The sequence below is a fragment of the Aethina tumida genome, chromosome 2, assembly GCF_024364675.1.
Source record: "Aethina tumida isolate Nest 87 chromosome 2, icAetTumi1.1, whole genome shotgun sequence".
NCBI lineage: Eukaryota > Metazoa > Arthropoda > Insecta > Coleoptera > Nitidulidae > Aethina > Aethina tumida.
The window spans coordinates 17,255,760-17,261,759 of NC_065436.1; the positions used below are offsets into that span (position 1 = coordinate 17,255,760).

The following is a 6,000-nucleotide window of genomic DNA, read 5'->3' on the forward strand; positions in this document are numbered from 1 at the left end:
TTTAATTACAAACACTATATAGGAAGGAGTGTTTTTAAATAAATGGAGGTGCCGCCATGTATTTTGGGATATGTCGAAAATGGTGAGCACAAAAATTTGTAACGAGATGATAATTTACAATGATTACATTAATTTATGAAAAATTTAAATATGTACGGTTGTATTTATTAGAATTGTATTGACTTCCAATTAAGAATAATAAGTTAAAATTTCATAAAAGTGTGAAATGAATTTGTTTCACTCATTTCCTTTGAACTTCTGCCAAGTTCTTTGATATGAGGTTTTACTCTTCATCACATTCATAACATGTATGTGTCGTTTACTGTTTGTGAATTAAAATTAGGTTTGAATCAAAAAATTATTCAATAAATGTTTGTTGATTGATATTGTTTGGTCTTAATTTAGGAAATATGTATTTGGAGATAAACTACTTCTGAAACTTAAACTAAGTGTTTCAGAAGATATGTATTTAGGTATACAGGATATTTCTAAAATAGATGGTCAAAATTTGGGAACAAATGAAGAAAATTTGAATATTTTTTTCCCTTTTCTCATCTCATATTATACCACTTTTTTATACTATTAAGCTTTTTACATTCCTTCTGAAATTTTTAAAAATTTTACAAACTACATTACATTTTTCATATAATACCTTCAATAAATCTTTCAACATGTTAGGAAATTCTAAAAAAAAATAAATCTTTTATCTTAATTTTTACATGAGTGTTCAGATTACTAAAAATACATTTTCATATCAATATCAATATTATAACAACGTAAATATATCTTTTATGGGATTTATAGACCAAATATTCTCAAAAGTGAATGAAAATTACAAAAATAATTGGTGTACCATATTTTCAAATTCTGAATTGACACCTCTGGAAGAAATAAAAAAAAACTTAAACACTTAGATTAAGTTTCAAAAGATATGTATTTAGGTATATAGGGTGTTTCTAAAATAGATGGTCAAAACTTGAGAACATGTAGAAAATGTCAAATAATGAGGAAAATTTATGTCTTTTTATTAGAGTTTTATAAAGTACGTTACATTTTTCATATAATAACTTCATTAAATCTTTCAACATCTTAGGAAATTCTTAAAAAAATCCCGTAATTTCGGGCATACATATTATGTCTATGAACTCTTTTTTTAAATCACACAAGAACTAGCTGCTTCATATCTTTTACCTTAATTTTTACAAGGGAGTGTTCAGATTACCAAAAATATATTTTTATACCAATATCAACGTTATAACAAATATATTTTTCATGGGTTTAATAGATCAAATATACTCAAAAGTGAATGAAATAATTGGTGTACCATATTATTCTTTCAAAATATTTCAAATTCTGAATTGACACCACTGGAAGAAATAAAAAAAACTTAAACACTTCGTTTAAGTTTCAGAAGATATGTATTTAGGTATATAATGTTTCTAAAATAGATGGTCAAAACTTGGGAACCTTTAGAAAACGTCCAATAATGAGGAAAATTTAAATATTTTTTCCCTTTTCTTTTCTCATTTTATATGCCACTAAATGATTTTTAAACTATTAAACTTTTCAAATTTATAAAAATTGGTTCATTTTATTACAGTTTTACAAACTACATTACATTTTTCATATAATACTTTTATTAAATCTTTCAACATCTTAGGAAATTCTGAAAAAATCGGGCAAACATATCACACAAGAAGTAGCTGCTTCAAATCTTTTACCTTAATTTTTACAAGGGGGCGTTCAGATTACCAAAAATATCAATATCAACATTATAACAATGCAAATATATCAAAAGTGAATGAAAATTTCAAAAATAATTGGTGTACCATACTATTATTTCAAAATATTTCAAATTCTGAATTAATACCGCTGGAAGACATAAAAAAACTGATGTACAGAAAATACCTCTTGATATATAATAGCTGTCTACAAAATATCAGTAAAATTTCTAGTGGTGTATCATAAATATTATAATAAAAAGATATTTAGTAATTCAGAGGATGTTTTTTTACTTAAAATTAACCCAAAAATCGTTTCTATAAACAGTGTACCTTACTTTTGAAACACTCTGTATAAAGTATATAAAACATTTATTTATATATTTGCCATAAGCTAACGATAAACTTTTGAAGTAAGTTTTTCTCTTCCTTTTCATATTAAAAGCTTAATATTAATTATTATTTAGTTAATATCTTAGATATACATATTCTATGAGTCTAGTCTAGTTTTTTAATACTGCATAAAATAAATAAAATCGGTATTTACTAATTTGTTCTGTCACATGTGTTTGAAATTTGTTTTCAGCTACCGTTTAGTTTCGCAGACACTTTCAATTATGTTTAGCACGTTTAATTACGAGCAAGAGGAAGTGACTCTGATTCTTCATTTTTGTATAGACTAAAATATGTGCACTGAATATAATATCTGTACCCCCATTCAGAGTGCGTAAACTAAATTTAACAATTCAAGGTAAGACCGATGAATTTTCTCTTAATAATTACCAACTGGATATTAATTTAACATAGTTTTATATTAAAGCCGATTTAATTAATCAATTAATTGGTTTGGTTTAATCCTAATGACATTAATTTCAATTCGCCTCATTTGAATTTATCATAGTTGCGGCAAATATTTGAGGTTATGTGGTGCGAAACAATATAAAATCTTAAAAAATCAATTTTGTGTTTATAAATAATATCAACGACTACTTACATAGTTTCTGTAGGTGCTCATTATTCCAACACGAATCCGACAATTTCAGACAAACACGGCATACATTGAATAAAAGCGTTTTATTTAAAAATCACTCTCACATCTATTAATACACCTGTATTAATACACTTAAGTGATATACCATGCAACAATTTGGTGACACAGTGTGACTGATTCGGTTAATAACATCTATTAATTTAGAAAATAAATTATCATTCAATTCGTTTAATAACAGTAACTGAATTAAGTCAAACCAAAACAATTTAAACAATCATATTGTCGCGTCAAATAAACTGTTTCATGGAAATCGCACCACTGTTGAATTGAATTACATTTTGAAAATCTTCCCGTTCACATTAATGCACTGACTATAAGTGAAAAAGTATATTGTTGGCTCTATTTTAGCCACTGGCAGCGTGCTGCTCGCAGTTTAGATGCTTAGCATCTTCGGCGTCGGGACGGAAAGCCGACTTTATACGCGCTTCCACGATCACCCTATTTAAAGAACAGGGATTAATTTTTAAAAGGTTTTTAATCATGTTAATTGATTTTATTAGTATGCTTGTATATTTATACTACATTTCTGCATGTGTTTACATATTACAGGAAAAATATATTTTGATAATGTTTGAGGTTTGAAGTTTTGAAAATGTAAATGGAATTTACTAAATACAAACTAAAAATATATATAATATGTAAAATTATAAAACAACTAAATAAAAATATTATTATGTATATAATTTTTTTTATTCTAGTTACATCGAACCTCAAGATATTACTTACTATTAACTTTTTTTATAAAACTTAACTATAATTTATACACTTAGAGATGTGAAACATCCCTTTATTACTTCTTCAACTTTTTTTACAAACAAAATAGTTAAATAAAACATTAAAATACCTTGAAAAAAGCATTCTAGAGGTAGGTAGAATGAGGTCTCTTAGGTCTCTTTTCTCATAAATAAACCTCATATTTTCAAAAATAAGTTTATTAATTTAAAAATATTGTTGGCAGTGATATTTTAAATAAATACAGCAGTATCCTGCTTCTTGTGTTTTTCAATTTCAATATGAATCAATAAGTAACTAACAAAATGTTTTATTTAATTGTAAGAAATGGAGAAATATAGAAAAGAGAAAAAAAATAAAAAGTAATTGGCCCATGAGGGGATCGAACCCGCGACCTTCGCGTTATTAGCACGACGCTCTAACCAACTGAGCTAATGGGCCAGATGTATGTTTATTGTTTAATCTGAGCTTTATAGAATAGTAATATAATTTTTATTACAAAATAATATAAAAAATTTATTTGCATTTTGCAAGCAATATTTATAGTACTTTTCAAATTTATTAACTTACAAATACTGATATGAAACTAGCTAATAAAAAACATGGAAAAACATGGAATAAATTTTGTAGTATGCAACCCATACACCACCTGTACGTGTTCCAAATCTAGACATGTCCTTATTATACAATATAATTCCATATTGGTTTTGTCTTTTACTTTTATTTTATATTTCTAATTTCAAATAAAAGAAATTAGATAAAATAGTATATTCACCGTTCTTATAATTTGCTGTTTGAACACATTGTAACAACATGGATTAACAACATATTAATATAAGTATTTTTAATAATAATAATAATAATAATGATATTAATATTTTGACATTAGTCAGGTCATAACATGAATTCAAAAATATTAAAGGATTTACCCACTTTTAGTCTGAAGTATGTATCAGAAAAAATATTATCCAACTATATGCAGAGAAACACTTCCTTAATATGTTAACTGTATATTTAATTTAGCTTAATAATATTTTAAAGGCGATATGAATATAATATGAAAAATAAATTAAAAAAGTACAAATCACCGATACTTGGTGAATTCAAATTACTAACTAATAACCAGTCAAAATAATTAATTACTTAAATTAATATTTATGTATGTGGTCGAGAAAAGAAGGAATATTATAGGAAATTAGAACAAAGAATTTTGTAAAAGGATAAATAAGGTATAAGATTCCAATATAGTTGAAAAATAAAATTTTGAGAGTTTATTCCATAGACAGCTTAATTAAAAAATAAAAACCTAAGAACAAATAGATTATTAATTTTTCCACAGAATTATGAATGTGCATAATATATGATGAAATTTGGTATATATCCATTTCAGGAGTTGCTTAATTCAGTGGTGTAGTTAGATCTGCTTTAAAAAGTTAAAAAATATGATTTCTTCAATTTTCATGGCTAAAAAATTGGTTTTGGTTCTGACCAACATTTTGTCTACAAGTGCTTTACAATTGAAAAAAAAATTGTCATATTACTTTATAAATATGAACACATATACTGTACAAAATTAGTACAATTTTTATGACTAATTAGTTATTTTAAAAATGAAACTATTAAGATAATAGAAACGTAAGTTAAAATATTTATATAGGTCTTATGTAGGGTTCTATACAGGAAACAACAAAAATTAAGTAAGTGGGTATAAGGAACTAAGCAACTAGATGGAGCCAGCTTGGGAATTAATGGAATGGATAATTATTTTTAGACTATTGGCATCGTTTCATATAAATTGTATGTGTAGGTTTTGAATTTTTTTAATATGGAAGCAGAACGTCGTAAACAAAACAGAATTTAGTCCGTAGTTTTGAAAAAAGTATCAATACATACAGTACATACGTATTAATATAATAACTATTAATTACAATTGTTTAAATATATTTTAAAATTCATATCAAAATTAATTGTTTAATAATAATAATAGTACTTAAAATGTTTACTTTACAATTGTCATGTCATTGTCAAAACAATTACTAAAAATATATTTTTTGCCATTATTTATTGTTTAAATTTTGAAATTTTGTTTATAATGTAGCAGGTGGGTAAACAGACGTCAAAAGTACAAATCAGTCTGTCCACAGCTAATTTGATGCTAAAAGACCATCTCATTCACTGTGCTACAGTTACTACAATTATTCCAGAACTAAAATAAAAATAATACATCTAACTTTTCCGAATAAAATTTATAACTTTGTTAGACACACATTTAAAATACAGACTGTATATTTTAGTTCAGTGTCAAAATTTCAAAGTTATATATTTTATATGTGTAACATAGTTCATTAATTTGTGTCTTATGTTGTTGCTATTTGAGAAACTCAGTTATAATTTCTTATGAGACAAAATTTGAGTCATAACCTAAATATTTTAACAAAGGTGGGAGCTGGAAAAACGCCAAAATAGCGGTGAATTTTAGGTATCAGGAAATCTTAA

General features: G+C 25.4%; 1 protein-coding gene and 1 non-coding gene across 4 annotated transcripts in view; both read right to left on the reverse strand.

The window, feature by feature from the left end:
* LOC109606627 (FH1/FH2 domain-containing protein 3) overlaps window positions 1-2,751 on the reverse strand; it is an 88,132-nt gene extending 85,381 nt beyond the window's left edge. For all 3 annotated transcript variants that reach the window (XM_049963659.1, XM_049963657.1, XM_049963658.1), the window contains exon 1: window positions 2,716-2,751. In XM_049963659.1, the coding sequence (XP_049819616.1) occupies window positions 2,716-2,736 (21 nt within the window). In that variant the 5' untranslated portion in view covers window positions 2,737-2,751. The remainder of the gene's footprint in view (window positions 1-2,715) is intronic.
* Window positions 2,752-3,871: 1,120 nt separating this feature from the next.
* Window positions 3,872-3,945, reverse strand: Trnai-aau (transfer RNA isoleucine (anticodon AAU)). The gene has a single exon. It is a non-coding gene; the product is annotated as a tRNA-Ile (tRNA).
* Window positions 3,946-6,000: the final 2,055 nt, after the last annotated feature.